This window comes from Rasamsonia byssochlamydoides (genome assembly GCF_041956645.1).
Source record: "Rasamsonia byssochlamydoides strain NRRL 3658 unplaced genomic scaffold VTN77scaffold_17, whole genome shotgun sequence".
Classification (NCBI taxonomy): Eukaryota; Fungi; Ascomycota; class Eurotiomycetes; order Eurotiales; family Trichocomaceae; genus Rasamsonia; species Rasamsonia byssochlamydoides.
This window is the reverse complement of record NW_027192400.1, coordinates 365608-380567: the sequence shown is the minus strand read 5'-3', so window position 1 is coordinate 380567 and position 14960 is coordinate 365608. Positions and strand designations below refer to the sequence as shown.

At 47.3% G+C, this 14960-nt stretch overlaps 4 protein-coding genes across 4 annotated transcripts; all 4 read left to right on the top strand.

The window, feature by feature from the left end:
- Window positions 1-1296: 1296 nt before the first annotated feature.
- Window positions 1297-3394, top strand: VTN77DRAFT_2278 (uncharacterized protein; the record flags this gene model as incomplete). Its single annotated transcript, XM_069418099.1, has 3 exons — window positions 1297-1486; window positions 1545-2844; window positions 2896-3394. 3 exons carry the CDS (start codon window positions 1297-1299, stop codon window positions 3392-3394), a joined length of 1989 nt encoding a protein of 662 aa, XP_069279462.1.
- A 5779-nt stretch (window positions 3395-9173) lies between these two features.
- VTN77DRAFT_2277 (uncharacterized protein) lies at window positions 9174-12108 on the top strand (the record flags this gene model as incomplete). The annotated part of the gene is made up of 6 exons (XM_069418098.1): window positions 9174-9340; window positions 9531-9820; window positions 9872-10290; window positions 10358-10723; window positions 10820-11293; window positions 11356-12108. The coding sequence occupies 6 exons, from the start codon at window positions 9174-9176 to the stop codon at window positions 12106-12108; spliced, it is 2469 nt and encodes an 822-aa protein (XP_069279461.1).
- A 315-nt stretch (window positions 12109-12423) lies between these two features.
- Window positions 12424-12713, top strand: VTN77DRAFT_2276 (uncharacterized protein; the record flags this gene model as incomplete). Its single annotated transcript, XM_069418097.1, has 2 exons — window positions 12424-12572; window positions 12626-12713. The coding sequence occupies 2 exons, from the start codon at window positions 12424-12426 to the stop codon at window positions 12711-12713; spliced, it is 237 nt and encodes a 78-aa protein (XP_069279460.1).
- Window positions 12714-13997: 1284 nt separating this feature from the next.
- Window positions 13998-14463, top strand: VTN77DRAFT_2275 (uncharacterized protein; the record flags this gene model as incomplete). Its single annotated transcript, XM_069418096.1, has 3 exons — window positions 13998-14032; window positions 14121-14345; window positions 14406-14463. 3 exons carry the CDS (start codon window positions 13998-14000, stop codon window positions 14461-14463), a joined length of 318 nt encoding a protein of 105 aa, XP_069279459.1.
- Window positions 14464-14960: the final 497 nt, after the last annotated feature.

The window sequence follows — 14960 nt, the reverse complement described above, 5'->3', positions numbered from 1 at the left end:
GATGCTCGACCGTGGTGGGGATGCAGGAGATTGGCTGGCTTAATTTCCGGAACCAACGAAGGGAACTAAGGACCCCTCAATTACCAACGTCTGATTTCCTTTTCTCCTCTGGTTCAGGGTGATGGCAGATGACTTAGAAAATTTTCATCATGGGGTGTGTCTCTGTGCAATCATTTTGGCACCGAGGAGAGTTGTCACCAGAGTACCATCCCAGAACTGAATATTCGACGCCTTGTTTCGTAATCAAGGACCGGAGCAGAGCCGGCAGAACTCCGTACAATCACTGACACACGAGTAGCCTCAGATTCATGGTACTGTACGGAGTAGACTGATGGCGCCGCCCCGGTGGTAGACCGGTTGGCGATTCGGCTGACTGTGCCGCACAAACAGCCTGCGAGGTCAGGAGAATCACGAAAAAAAAATCACCCATCAAGTATTTTTGAATAAAGGCAATGAAAGCTGTCTGTACGCAGTAGTGGAGGTCAATATCATCTGTCGATGATCTGAACCATCACGAGTGGATCGCGCTTTGAAGTTGGGGCCCAGGAGGGTCATCTCCATCTCTCTGACTGTCTGACAGGGTCGAGCGAATCGAATCATGAGCAGTGGAGAGACTGGTGGAGACGTCGACGGGGTAAGGGATCTCCTGCAAAAAGAATGGGCTATTAGGTGCAGCGGCTCAGCCACGGTGGTCCTGTCGCCTGCAAAGAAGTCAGACCAGAACATGCCAAGGTGGAGGTGGATAGCATGATAGAGGGTAGACGATATGGTCGATACCTAGAATCCAAACCCTTTAGAATAATAATGAGCTCTGGTCGATAAATAAAAGCAGCTGTGTCTCTTGTGAGCTGCCTGTTTGGTTGGCTTCTCTCCGCGCCCGCGCCGTCTCCACCCGGCCTCTGGTCGACTCGCCCATCGTGGGAATTGCTCCCTCCGTCTTGTCCATTCCATTATTCGTCCGTTCGTTCGTTCATCGTTCTTTCATCATTCTTTCGCTCCTTTGTTTGTTCTAAATTGAACTCCCCATCGACTCTATCGTCATCTCATCGTTTTTCGATTCCTCCATTGTCGCTGGCCGAATTGACGTCCCCAGGAGGATTCTCCCACGTGCCGAGAGCGCCACCAGACGCGAGATATCCAGAGTCAGACGGCGACACGAGATTGCTTTCGATGCCTCCACCCCCATGACCTGTTTTCTGCTTCCGGTTCGAACGCGCCTGTCGCTTTCCTTGCGCAATTGCCCCGCTACCACCTGAATAGTCGAAGCGGGCGCAGTTTTCGCGTCCTGACACGGCCATGTTGCTCAAGCCCGCAACACCGCTCACCGTTCTGCTCTTAGCGGCCTTTGTTCTGCTGCTCCTGTCGACCCTCTCCACCCCTATCATCAAAGGAATCCCGCTGGCGACATTCGAAAATGTCGATTTTGGCGTGTTCGGCTACTGCAAAGGCTCGCAATGTAGCAGTCTCCGGGTGGGATACAACACCAGTGAGATAATACCTTTCCTCGCCAGCTGTCCTGCTGAGCTGACTTCTGTGTGGTCTAGATGGTATCCTTGACACCAGCGATCCCGACCTCAATCTTACTACCAGTGCTCGGAATTCTCTGTCCTCCATTCTGATTGTCCACCCGGTGGCTGCATTCCTCGCCTTGGTCTGCTTGATCATGGCAGCTGCTGCTCACTTTCGCTCGCCATCACACTCTCCTCGATATCTTCTTGCTTTACTCATTCTTCTCCTCCCGACGGTTTTGGTTTCTCTGCTTGCCTTCCTCGTTGACATCCTTCTATTCGTGCCGCGCCTGCAGTGGGGAGGATGGATCGTTCTTGCAGCTACCATTATCTTGGTCTCATGCGGGGTGGTTACTTGTGCTATGCGACGCACTCTAGTGAGTCGTAAAGCGCGAAAGAGGCGCATCGCAGAGAATGCGGAGATGAGTGGAGAGAATTTCTACAATCGACAAAATGCAGAAGCTACGTTTCCAAAGGCGGAAACTCCTCCTCCCTTGAATCTGGACCAGAAAGCACCGTTCATGTCTGGAAATGCGGCTTCGCAATCCGCTCCGACATTTGCTACCTTTGATTCATCGCGTGGTCCGGAAGATGACCAAGTTCCTTTGAAGTCAAGGACACCTCCCAACAACGGTCCTCCCTTCGCTGACGATGGATTCAATCGATACGGCCCTCCTGGTCAGCCCTACAATGGACCTCGAGACGAATATGGCAATCCTCTTCCTCCGGCCGTAATGCGCACTCCTTCGGATCCCAGGTTGCGAAACCAATACTCTGATGGCAGCATGGGTCCTCGAAGAGGCGGCCCGCAAGGTTATGGTCCTCCACGAGGTAGAGGTGGTTATCCAATGCGAGGAGGTCCTTACGGACGCGGTGGGCCATATGGAGGTCGTCCAAGAGGTCCTCCACCAAATGGCCGAGGTGGCCCGATGGGTCCGATGCGTGGCGGTCCGATGATGGGACGCGGTCGAGGTCCTCCTCCGGGGTACCCTCAAAGGCGAGATGGCCCTCCGGGAGGATATGACCCCTACGGACCACCGGGCCCTGGCCGTCGTCCACCCCCGCCCAATGGTCCAGGATATGGCCCTGATGCGGGTGATTATGGATACGGACCTCGCGGCCCTCCACCTGGTGGCCCCATGCGTCGTCCTTCTCCCGGCGCGATGCCGATAGATATGCCCCAGGACGATGGAGCCCAACCTGGCCAGGCTATTGAGATGACACCTCAACCTAGTGATCCCAGCTACCCTCCCACCAATATGCTCAATCCAGAGGAGCAACAAGATTCCAATCTCGACTCCGGTCGGATCCCCAGCAGTGTGTACAGTAGTAATGAGTAAGTGGTCTCTGTCCGGCTCCTATTTCTTCTGCTAATCGTCACCACCAGGCCATATGTGCCACCCCGCGCCGCCTGGGCTGGAAGCCCCCATGCACCTATCGAGGAGCGCGAGGTGAATCGTTCTCCGCCACGTACACGGCCGCAGTCTGGAGATGATTATTATGAGGATGTCGATCCGAGGTTTGCAGAGCCCCAGCAAGCTGCTCCGAGCAGCAACTCGGTGCCCTCTGTTCTGATCCCGGGACCTCCTGGTGAGCATCCACCACCACTGAGCATACCCGATGCGAATATCGCTGATGGGCCCCGCTCACCCGCTCCTAGCGAGACGAGCCACTTCACCTCCATATCGGAACGGCCCATAAATCCACTCTGGCAGCCACCTGCCGGCCGGCCGGGACCTCCGCCAGTGAGACCGGAAATGCTGCTGTTCAACCATCCGGACTTTGAGTTGCCCAGCGGTCGAGGTCAGGGCGGACGATTCGGCCGCGGTGGGCGGATGCCTACTGTACAGGAACTCCGAGGGAGTGGACGATATCCAACACCGTAGGCGCGTGGTCTACGTGACGACGCAGTTGTCCTGCCGGTGGAAGACTTCGCATAGCGAGAATTGTAATTGATACGGATTGGTGTTTAGTTTTACTGATGCAACTCCGACCGAATCTGGATGAGTAAGTAAGTAGTAGTTTTCTGGGTTTGGCGTTGCGTTTTTTTTTTTTGCAGGGTTGATCCCACCCTTTTTTTGCACATATACACTGCGAGTTTAACAGCAGGGTGTTCTTTTTTTTTCCTTTAGTTTTGATTTAATTCTCTTATTCCCAATTTCTATTCCCAATGCCAATGCCAATGCCAATGCAAATGCCAATGCCAATGCTATCGGATCGGATCGGGTCGGTCTTATAAATACGATAAATCCTATGTATGAGTGACTCGGCTTGCGCAATTGAGTCCTGTCGTGACATATCCATTATTATTGTGCCTTTGCTTTGCTCATGGGGTATGTTCATGCATTTGTCGAATGTAATGTATGTACATTCTTGATTCCAAAGATTCCTTGGTCCAATTTCTTTTGTCCTTTTCTGTTCTGTATGTGGTGTATGTGTGTGTGTGTGTGTGCGCAGTCATGTTTGAATATTATAATAATATAATCTCTGCCATGTCATGAGCTGTCTTGCATTCTTGGATTGTACTCGTGATAAGCGATGCCAGTGTGCATTTGTCTCTATCTAGATAGATGCTTTCCCACTTCTTTTTTTTCTTTTTTTTTTCCTTCTTTTTTCCCTGTCCTGTCTGTGATGTATCCCATAGTTTGGTCGTCTTATATGTGATAATGTTCTCTGCCTGGTTTGTTTTACTTCATTGGGGCTCTGCTTTTCTCTTCTCTTCTCTTCTTTTCTCTTCTCTTCTTTTCTTTTTTCTTTTTTTTTTCTTTTTTGCATGCCAATTCAATACAATTCCCATCCCTGTAGGGAGCAACAGCAAGCAAACCAAGCAGTTGTGAGGCTTGCTTTCTCCCTCCTGGAATCTGAAACCTGGGAGGAGATAGCGTCCTATCCTATCCTATCCTATCCTATCCTATGTATGTATGTATGCCTGGTCAATTCATTTGCGGTTGATACTCGGTTGGTCGGTTATCCATCTGCATCTGCGACTGGCAGACACTGTGTATACATGGAGGTTCGGTTAATTTAAGCAAGTTCAGAGAATGGAGAATCATCCATGGATCAATTGATTGCTTGATTTATCTAGAGAAGAAAGACAATTAACCGATTAGATTCGATTTCTCTTTGTGTGCATGCTTGCTTGCAGATTATATCGTAATATCGTATGTCATCCAGTACATTGCAAAAAGTTTGCAACTATATAGCTCACCTTCAAAAATATATTAAGAGTGATTTCTAGTAGTTCTCCATAACCATAAGGTATGTACATGGATTTATAAATTTAATATTATATATAAAAAATTAATTACTGAAATTTAGGTGTAGTACTTATCAGAAATAAAAATGGTTATGAAGTCCCTTTACTACCATTGTATTCATTGTTACCTTGATATCTCAACAAAATTATATGAAGAGTATTTAGAAGTTTTGTTTTTTTTTTAAAAAAAAAAGATTCTGAACTTAATCCATGTAAATCTTTTTGTGTAGAAAATTCTTTCATTAAATTTAACAAAAAAAAAAGAGTACATTATTTGTGGACAGAGATAACCTCCAATCTATATAGGCTTCAGGAAACATTATATATAGGAGTAATATTTATTTACGCCGTATTTAAAAACTGTCGACGGAAATGGTAAAATAATAGAATTTGTGACTATACAGAACTGGGATCCTAGTATATCATGAAAAAAAGACAGTGGTGATTAGGAACGATCAACAAGACGAGAAAACAGGACTGATTTTAACCCCCAGAATCAATCAATATGGTCGATCAGCTTCCATCTCCTTCAGTTGTTTGGGGTACTTGCTACTTGCTTACTTCAGGGTGAGAGCACTAGTAATTTACCACCTAGGTAGGTAGGACTCCTAGGCGCTGACAAAAACGAGCTTATATATGTACCTAATTAGAAACTTTTCTATATAAAAACAAAGCTTGGTAAATTTTCTATTGAATAGCTAATTTTTTAGTGATACTCTTACTATATAATAGTTATTCTCGGAAATTTTATTATGAAGATATGTAGGGGGTTTTTTTTTTGCGGGCATGGTTGCAAAGTTTCGCATGTAAGTGTATTCTCGGATGGTGCAAGCTGTAAATATCTACCACCTCGAGCATGGTTACTGCTGCTGCTAAGAGAGATGGAGATGTGTCTGTTTGTCGATGTTTGGGAGCGCTCTGCCTGAGATCGAGCCCGACTCATCACAGGAAATTCTAGAAGCCTGTGACAGAGTCAAGACAGCAAATAAAATAAAATAAAATAAAATAAAATAAAATAAAATAAAATTGTTGGAGATTCCGGTTTGCCCCTTTCCGGCTTAGTCAGTTCCGGCGCCTATATAGATCTGCCACCTTGGCATCTTCTACCCAAATCAGACTTCTCTTCATCATCATCTCTGACAAAAATAAAATAAAATAGAATAGAATAGAATAAAATAAAATAAAATGAGAGAGAGAGAGAAGAAAAGTTAAGAACTATCCTGAAGATAGCTTGTCCTTATATCAGCCTACAAAGATAGAACGAACTATAAAGGCCTGTCGAGGTGTTCTTCCCATTCTTCTAATTCTGCTTCTTCGGTATCTATACTTGTAACTGTGTATGTACATACAACTGTTTATATTTATCCCTGTTTGACTGACAGAACATGTGCTTCGAAGCTTCAATCGGGTGTTAGATTTACTTATAATACCGTCCGTCTACGGCTCTCCCGAGTCTAACCGGGTGGATGGTCTGTATAAATACAGGTAAGTCTAGAACGTGGTTATGGAGTAGTTTGGTCCCGAAGGAATGTCCTCTCCGCCGGGAGTGCGGAGTATTTACCTAGGTAGGAAGATGAATTCGATAGCACCCCGTAGTTATATGCCGTATTGATTCTTCTTCTAGTTCTTCTTCTTGCACATTGGGAATAATAATTACTCCAAAAACGTTCATCTTTCGTTAATCATTTCAAACATAATTATACACTGTTGGAAAATGGCCCGTCAGCTCCCGCAGCCCGTGCGCCTGACTGAGCCCTTGGCTCGCGCACATATTAAGTTCCCAAAGCTTGTCTCCCTGATCTCCTACAAACCTCTAGAACCTTCCAATATTGGTTCTTTCGAAGCTTCATTCTTTCTCTTTATAGAAAGGAAACCCTTGAGCTAACTCGACGCTTGCTCACCGAGATACAGTTATTTAGTAATAATAATGCTCCATGCCTTAATTAATAATAACCGTTGACATTGGAAGTCTTGACTCTTGACTCTTGGCTAATTAGTTAATTAGTCTGGTGGAGTCTGTTTGGGGGGCCGGGGTTAGGGTTGCAGTCGCTAATGTTAGTAAGACGTAACCTTGCATACTCCGTACTATGACTTGTGATCTAGATTCTCGGTCCACTGCCTAAATATGCACTCCAGAGTCCAGACATATTACAGAGTACTTAGGTTATCACCGAGTGCCGGGGCCAAAGCTAAAAAAAATCCTACCTTATTTACTGCGTACTCCGTAGTCCGTACGCCGTGCAGTACGGAGTATGCCTCTCTTGTGCCGCTATTCCGATCTGGCATTATTATTACAATCATTACTGCGGGGAACCCTGCAATCAAACTCATTCAGTCAGGATGATGATATGCATTTGAGGAAGTGAATAGTATCTAAGATCATATGATCTACTATACTAGTAGTTATCCTCATATCTTACTGTAGATTCAGCGAGAAAAGGAGGAGTTAGCAACAATTCTTGAAGTTTAAACGACACAGCGAACACCTAAACTAGGTGAGAAGAAATAGGAAGGTGAGAATTCAACGTGGGATTGGGGGCTGAGGTTAATGATTTTAGCATTCAGGTACCTAACCTTAATTAAGTTGTTTCCACACGGAGCGTTACTCCGTACAGAGTACTCCGTGCAGAGTCGGTAAATGAGATCTCGGCAGATAGACATAATTTAGCTTGTTTTTAGATAGGTACCGAGTACGGAGTATTCTGTGCCTGACGAATATGTATTGAACCCCCGCTGAGACGTCGGTAGAAAAGCCGGACCAGTTTCTGGTACTGGCTAGATTAATTAGTAGACTGCTGCATAGATACCTAATTTACAAGTCTGTGATGCAATACATCATCTGCACGTCATTCATTAATTGATATGGTGATTTCCCCGGGTAAAAGATCTGAACAAGGCGTGTGAAACATGAAATAATATGGGATAAAACAAATTTGATGTCAGCTTGAAACTTAGTGTCTGAAGGAAGCCCTATACTGACATTTCTTAGGAGAACTATGATAATAATTCTTGAAAAGAACTAGCACTTCCTTCGACTCCTTGGTACGCTTTGTAATTATTTTCATTATGTAATTATTTTCTGACTTAGGCTGAATGGAAGAGTGTGACTTGACGACTTTTTAGCCATCTACCTAATCTCGTAGACTATCTGGTCACAACTAGACTGTTTAAGCTATTTATTTGAGGGGCCAAGATCGGGGAGATACTATAGAACACCGTTATTCCGGAAAAAAAAATAGTTATCCGGATCTGTTTAACCATAACCATTTCTTCAGAGATCTAAATCTGAATGACATTTCCCAAAATTCAACATTATCTGAAGAAAAAGAAAAAAAAAATAAACTTTTAGATTTCTAACTACTGGATTCCTATTAGATAATTATTTCAAAACAATACTAAGGGTTTACCTATGGTGGCCTACCAGAATGGTCATAGAACCTTGAATGACAGCTGTTAACCCCCTTCGTTTCACATGGTTACATCGCTAAGCTCTTGGGCGGTTGGGCCTCAGGAATCAAACGTATTTAAACTCCATGCTAAAAGATGACAGGTACATACAGTCTGCATGGGGAATCTCCAGCTAGACTACTCCGTACGCCATACGGAGTATAAGGACTCCGCAGAAAGTCGACATGACCAGCAAATAGGAATGTGAGGATGGCAAAATAATTAAAGATAAGAAAACCAGGCATTTGGTGCAGAGTACAGCGCAGTTTGGTTGCATTCTCAAACGTCATCACGCGTAGGGGGTGGTTGCAGTAGTGCTGGATCAGAGTCCGAGTAAAGAAGGTTATAATTAGCCAGGTCCTCCGCAGTTACAACCCACGGCTTAGTTAACCTCAGCTAAGCTCAGCACGTGCATGGTAATTGGCAACTTGCATACCTGGCATAGGCCATTTTCCCTTTGGGGCATGGCTGTGGCGTTCTTAGGCGTCTTGGATACGCCCTTCCGCCGCCTCAAGATCCTTCGTCTCTGACGATTTGCTCGATCGCGGAACTGTGACAGAAGCTGTCAGCTGTCTTGTGACTATGGAGGATGGAGTCCTATCAATCCTTTGTAATATTGTCTGTTTCTAGACCTCGACACAGTCGGCATTTGACCGCACCAGTCATTTCGACTGCTTACGGTTCAGAGCCTAAGCACTAGCTGCCACCTTCACGCCCTGCAGAAACAAGGATGCGCCATCCAGGAAAACGTCGCGGGGAACCGCTAAAGTGGATGGAGCGTGGTCATGTCCGTAGTATAAAAAGCATGGCAATGTCCAGGCCTACCCCCATGTCGATCTCCAGCAGCAGCAGCAGCAGCACCCCGGCTGCGTTCGATCCCTATCATAGTCGATCCTTTGGTTTTGATGTCTTTTTAGGAAATATTCTATCTGATTACATTCTTTTTGACTTATCTTGCCAACATGGCGAGACTAACTGCCGTCCCTCTCTCTCTTCTCTCCTTGTCCCTCCTTGCTGCAGCTCTGCCGACCGATTCCCTCGTTGCGCGCGCTACAAACAACACCAACAATGCCACTACATTTAACATCATGGAGGGCGTCCCTCCTATGAACTACCAGCCTCACAAGACGTACGTAAAACCGCCCCCAAGAAGCCCCCTGTCAAGCCGGCGCAGTTACGGCCTAGGTCAGGGTTTAGGGCTGCAGCCCTACTTCCCCGGCCTCACGTGTTCATCATGTCCCCCTTCGTTCAGATGAGATATCATTCTTAAACATCCAAAAAAAGCTTACTTAAACCTATGCTGACATCTAAACGAACAGTGGTATCCCGTACACGATCAAGAACGAGTCCGCAGAACCATGGCTTCAGACCTCTCAGCCAGCCATCCATGCGGAGAAGCTGCTCGAAGCCAGCAGCAGCTGTTCACCTCTCACCCCTACCTATCCCTCGCAATGGTGGTACGAGACTATTACCCATAACGGCGAAGCTTCATACATGGATTCTGCCTACAAGAGTGGCTATTCTGTCTTCCGCAATGTCGTCACCGATTATGGTGCGGACAACACCGGCGCCACAGATGCATCTGCCGCCATCCAGAACGCCATTGTCGGTAAGTACCCCGACCTGTCCTCTAAAGAAATCTCGCTAACCCACCACCTAGCTGGGGCATCAGGCGGTCCTTCTCGGTCTGCCAACGAAATGGGAACGACCGGCCAGCCTGCCGTGGTTTACATCCCGCCCGGAACCTACTTGATGGAGGGCAGTCTCCAACTCTACGTCGGTACTGTCCTGGTCGGTGACCCTATCAACCCACCTGTTCTTAAGGCTGCTGCGAACTTTCCAAACGATCACATCATCTACGGAAAAGATCCGAACCAGGGGGGTACGACGAACTTTTATATCGCTATCAAAAACATCATCATCGACTCCACGGCCGTCACTGCGAGCACAAACATCGCTCTGCTGGATTGGACCGTCAGCCAGGCGACGCAATTGACCAATGTGGTCTTCAATATGCCTGATTATTCCAATCACGTTGGTGTGACGAGTCAGTATGGTTACAACAGTAACACGATCCTGGTATGTGTTGTGATATGCGTGTGTTGGGGTATCCGTGGCGGATCCGGGCTGACGGAAGCGTTGACAGAACGACCTTGTCTTTTTCGGCGGCAAATACGCGCTGGAACTTAGTGGCCAGCAATGGACGCTGAAGAACATCAGTATTGATGGTGCCAACGTCGGTATCAGCGCCGGTGGACAGAACCTGGTGATTGTCGACTCCCAGTTTCAATACTGTGCCACGGGTATTGATGCCAGTGGAATCGGCGGTTCCTTGACTGTGATCGACTCGACTGGTAGCAACTTGGGTACTTTGATCAGTGGAAGCAGTTCCAGCTCTGCTGAGAACTCGATCATCCTTGACAACGTCCAGAACAGTGGAAACACCGTCACGCTCAGTGGAAACGTTGTTCTGACTGGCAGCGTCACGGGCACGTGGGTGTATGGTAACCAGGTAAGTTGTGAAGGAACCTTTCTAACCCCTTTCTCTTTTTTTTTCCCTTTGGGGTAGGGGGATGAAAGACGACAGAGGAAGGCTAATCCTGTCTAGTACGGAGTCGGAAGCTCCAGCGCTGTACATGAGAATGGACAAACGGTGACGACTCCGCGGTCTTCGGCCCTGGTCTCCAACGGCAAGTACTTCACGATGCGTGCGCCGACCTTCCAAGAGTATTCCGTCGACCAAGTCATCAACATCAAATCCGTCTCCGGACTGCCCGTCTACGGTGACGGTGTGACCGATGACACGGCCAACATCAACGCCATCCTGCAGCAGTACGCGGGTTGCAATGTCATCTACTTCCCTGCTGGTACCTATATTGTCACCAACACCATTTTGATTCCTGCCGGTTCTCGCATCTACGGTGATGCCTATGCTTCGGCCATTTCTGCTATTGGCTCGAACTACTACAACCCTGATGCTCCTGTGGCTATGGTCCAGGTTGGCAACCCGGGTGATGTCGGTGTCGCTCAAATTGTTGATATGCTGTTTACCGTTGCCGATGTCCTGCAAGGTTGCAAGCTGGTGAGTCGTGAGGTCGTTCAACAAAGAAGGAATTATCATGGTGACTGACCTCACTTCTTCAGGTTGAGGTTAACATTGCTGGCTCCTCGCCCGGCGATGTCGGTTTCTGGAACTCTCACTTCCGCATTGGCGGTGCCGCAGGAAGCAAAGTCGAAACCAACTGCGCCGGCACTCCTGACGAATGCAAGGCAGCCTGGGGTGTGATCCACCTGACCGACACTTCCTCCGTTTACATCGAAAACATGTGGGGATGGACGGCGGATCACGACCTGGATGGCGGCAACGGCCAGACGATCTCCACCGGTCGTGGTATGCTGGTCGAAGCGACGGCGGGTACTTGGCTGGTGGGCACGGCGTTCGAGCATCACACCCTGTACCAGTACAACTACAATGGTGCCCAGAACGTGTTCTCTGCGTTCCAGCAGAGCGAGACGCCCTACTGGCAGGGTCCCGGTAACGACCTCGCGCCCGTCCCGTGGGCCAACAACCTCATCGCCAGCGACCCTACTTTCGACAACTGCGCTGCTGACGACGGCACATGCCGCATGGCGTTCTTCGAAGTCATCCAGAACTCGTCGAACCTCTTCCTCTACGGAGGCTGTCTGTGGGTCTTCTTCAACAATGACGGCAACTGCAACGGCGACTGCCAGCAGAACGCGATCCAGATCCTGTCGTCCTCCAATCTGTACATCTACGGCACGAACACGAAGTCGACGACGAACGTTTTCATCGAGGGCTCGACGGCTATCGCGACGGAGAGCGCGAACAGTGGTGGCTGGGGTGCTGTTGTTGCGGCTTACCTGTATAACAGTTAGAAGAGAGCATATGTATATAGTTAAAAGTGCGCTGGACAGGGCTCTCTCAGCTGGTTTACTTCGAGCTGTACATATTATATATAGTGTTCAATTGATATAACTAGGGCCAGTGCAGTATGACTAAGATAAGGCCCCAGACTGATGTGGATCCAAAGTAACTGACACTAGTCCATATATGGATTAGCGGATATAGTTACCATTAACTTAAATCAATCTGATAAGCAGAAAGGATAGATCAGGTATTCCAACTTAATCCTATTTTCAGAATAGAGACAAAAAATAATTAGATATTAACATTGTAAGACTTGCTTCAAAATGGTCGTTCGATATTCTACCGGTGCCGCAGATATCTGCGCTGCTAAGACCTTGCCTTCGGAAAATCGACAGAATTCGGAACTCATTGAACCCTGGGGGCACGAAGGAACCTCGCGGCAGCTACCTGGAGGCAAGGCCAACCAAAAGAGGTTTGAAAGCTGATCGTAGAGGTCCTTAGCATAATCGCGACGTCTGTTCAAAGGAAGTACACTGTATACCAGGCGGAGGAAAGGGATCTGGCGGAGAGGTTGGTTATTGGCCTCAAGAAATGCAAATTTCCGGCTGAATAGGGAACAAAATGCAAAATGACATTCTTGTATGCCGTTCGGCCTCGCAGGTGAATAATGGGGAAGATCTGCGTAGACCATCCAAAGATATCCGGGGCAGGAGGATATCAACTCCAAGAAATTGATAATTTGAGACTATACTCGTAGGGCTGCTCCAGTAGCCAATGTACGCAGATTCGAGTATACAAGGGCAGGCAAACCGATTGGTTGCGACCCAGATGTCTTTATGTGTTGATTACCCTGTACACATTCACCTCATCTCAGCGCAGGTCAGCAAAACCTGGCGCCATGAATATTTCTATGGACTCAAAGAGCTCCATAGACTGCTGTCCGAAGCACTATTTAGAGATTCGACTCATCTGTCATCATGTCAGTTTCCCATTTTCTTCAACATTCCCTGCTGTTAGATCCATGATTGGCAGAATACCCTGCACAGTTTTGAAGGCAGTTCCTACCTTATATGCTTTATTTATACAGCTTAATAAAGGGTGATGAACAAATGGGATAGCATCAAAAGGTGGAAGCAGGCCATAGCTCTATTATCACCGATTCTAGCAGGTAGGGGAAAGAAATAGTTGAGGTCCAATCTTATCTCCACTATTTTCCTATGCGGGAAAGTCAACGACTGCCAGCAACAAGAAGAAGGATTGACTGCCTCGTTCACTAAGAAAACAAAATTTGTGCCATTAAATAAGGGTGGAAAGGCACGCACCTGTTAGTCTTGTGGCTGGAGTGGTCATATCGAGATATGCTAGGTGCCTAGCAATCAACAGTATGTACTGTACTGCGCAACAATTTGTAAGGTCATCATAATCACGGGCCATTGGAGATGTTCTATATTCCGACAAGAGTGTTGTACACGAAAGCCACTCTATGCTCTTCAGCATCAGCCGATGCCATAAGTATATCTTATGAATTCGAAGCGCTCCCAGAGTACCGCTGTTCAAGACACTATGCAACAATTCAATCCGTCTCTTATTACATCAACTGGTGTTCCGTTTTCTTAAACATTCTATGGCTGGCTTGTAATGGCAGGTTTTACAGCGCTGTGTGATCAAGATAGATGCCCATTCTGCTAAGCAATGCCATGCGGGATCTTTGCAGAAACGAATCGTTCCAAGGGACGCCACTGGCTTGTCATCAAGCATCAAGTGAATGGATCGACAGGCGCTATTTTAGCACCTGCAGCAAGAACTATGACAGCTGCCCCATGTGGCGGCAACGCGGGCGTCACGCGTGGTGCTGGCCGAAGCGGCGCCCGCGGTGACGCTTGTGTTGTTGCCCGCGATGCCAACCGAGGAGGCGGTCGTGGACGCGGCCAGGTGAGTTGATATTGCTGTCGTTTTCGCTCTTATTATGTATTCCTCTGGCCAGTGCATTGCTAATGGATTCGATGACTGCACGAACAAGGACCCACGCCGCCGTGGAAACCCCCTCTTCCACCACGGCGGCGCTCCCCGACGACCAGGGCGCCTCCACGGCCGCCAGAGCATCTCATCCCTCCTCCTCCCTCCTCCATGCCGCAAACACAGTCAATGCGGCCAATGCGACCGATCTGCGTCCGGGCGCCCTCCCAGAAGACAATCCCCTGCCTGTCGCCCAGGGAAGAACCTCCGTCCCTGGGGGCCGGTGTCGGTAAGCACTAATACACATAATCTTGTGGCCGGGAGACAGTCATTAACGTCATATGCCTAGGGCCAGCCTGACCCCGGTGCCCCGGAGGACGAGGAGGAGATGGAAGAAGGAGAGGTGAAGGAATATGTTGTATTTTTCCTTTTTTCTTTCTGAAAAGAAAAACGGGGGGAGTCTGGTGTAGTTTTTCTTTCTTTTTTATTTTTTTAATTTGATTGAATAAAAAGGGGTAGGGATGTTTTTATTGTAATTTTTAATAACTTAATACACCGTTCTTCTTCTTGCTTTCTTTAATTCTTCAGACTCATTATGGTACAGAATATATTTGTATTGTAGTTGAAGAACCTGTGTTGTCTATTCATCAATTTCTTATTGGACATATTTGCTCGTGTTATCTCTAGGCCATTCCATACCATGGTAATGTACTATAATGCTTGTCACTATAAATAGATACTAAACAATATTAAGAAAGTTGTTTATTATACTTATTTTTGGTTGTAACTCTACATCTAGTTCATAAAGTTTGTATAAATTCCATGGTCTCCAAGAAAAGGTGCATCCACTATATCTAGTACCTGCTGTAGTTATCTGTAGATAGGGTTATGGCCTTCTTAGTCA